This window comes from Trypanosoma grayi (assembly GCF_000691245.1).
Source record: "Trypanosoma grayi strain ANR4 Tgr_2803_V1, whole genome shotgun sequence".
In the NCBI taxonomy this organism is placed as follows: Eukaryota; Euglenozoa; class Kinetoplastea; order Trypanosomatida; family Trypanosomatidae; genus Trypanosoma; species Trypanosoma grayi.
Window position 1 is genome coordinate 1 of NW_008828421.1, and position 293 is coordinate 293.

The 293-nt window shown below is 57.7% G+C and overlaps 1 protein-coding gene across 1 annotated transcript; it reads left to right on the plus strand.

Moving 5' to 3' along the window:
- Position 1: 1 nt before the first annotated feature.
- On the plus strand, positions 2–289 carry DQ04_28031000 (hypothetical protein; the record flags this gene model as incomplete). The annotated part of the gene is made up of 1 exon (XM_009318398.1): positions 2–289. The coding sequence occupies one exon, from the start codon at positions 2–4 to the stop codon at positions 287–289; it is 288 nt and encodes a 95-aa protein (XP_009316673.1).
- Between the last annotated feature and the right edge of the window lie 4 nt (positions 290–293).

The window sequence follows — 293 nt, forward strand, 5'->3', positions numbered from 1 at the left end:
GATGTCAGTGAACACAAGCGTCACGGGGTCTGTGGGCTCCTTCGGGGCGTTGTTGTTGTCACGGGATTTACGGCCGCAGCAGAACAGCAGGATCACAGCCACCGCAATCAGCAGCAATCCGCCAATGACAGAGGAAGCAATGATTGCAACGTGCTCGAGCACTGTAAGGCCGCTGTCGGTATCCGGCTCTGTGTACACCATTGACGGTGTCACAGGGGAGAACAGCTCAGGCAACTCGGGGTCGAACACGCGGGCCATCGACCACACAGAAATACGCGTCGCTCCGTAGTTCA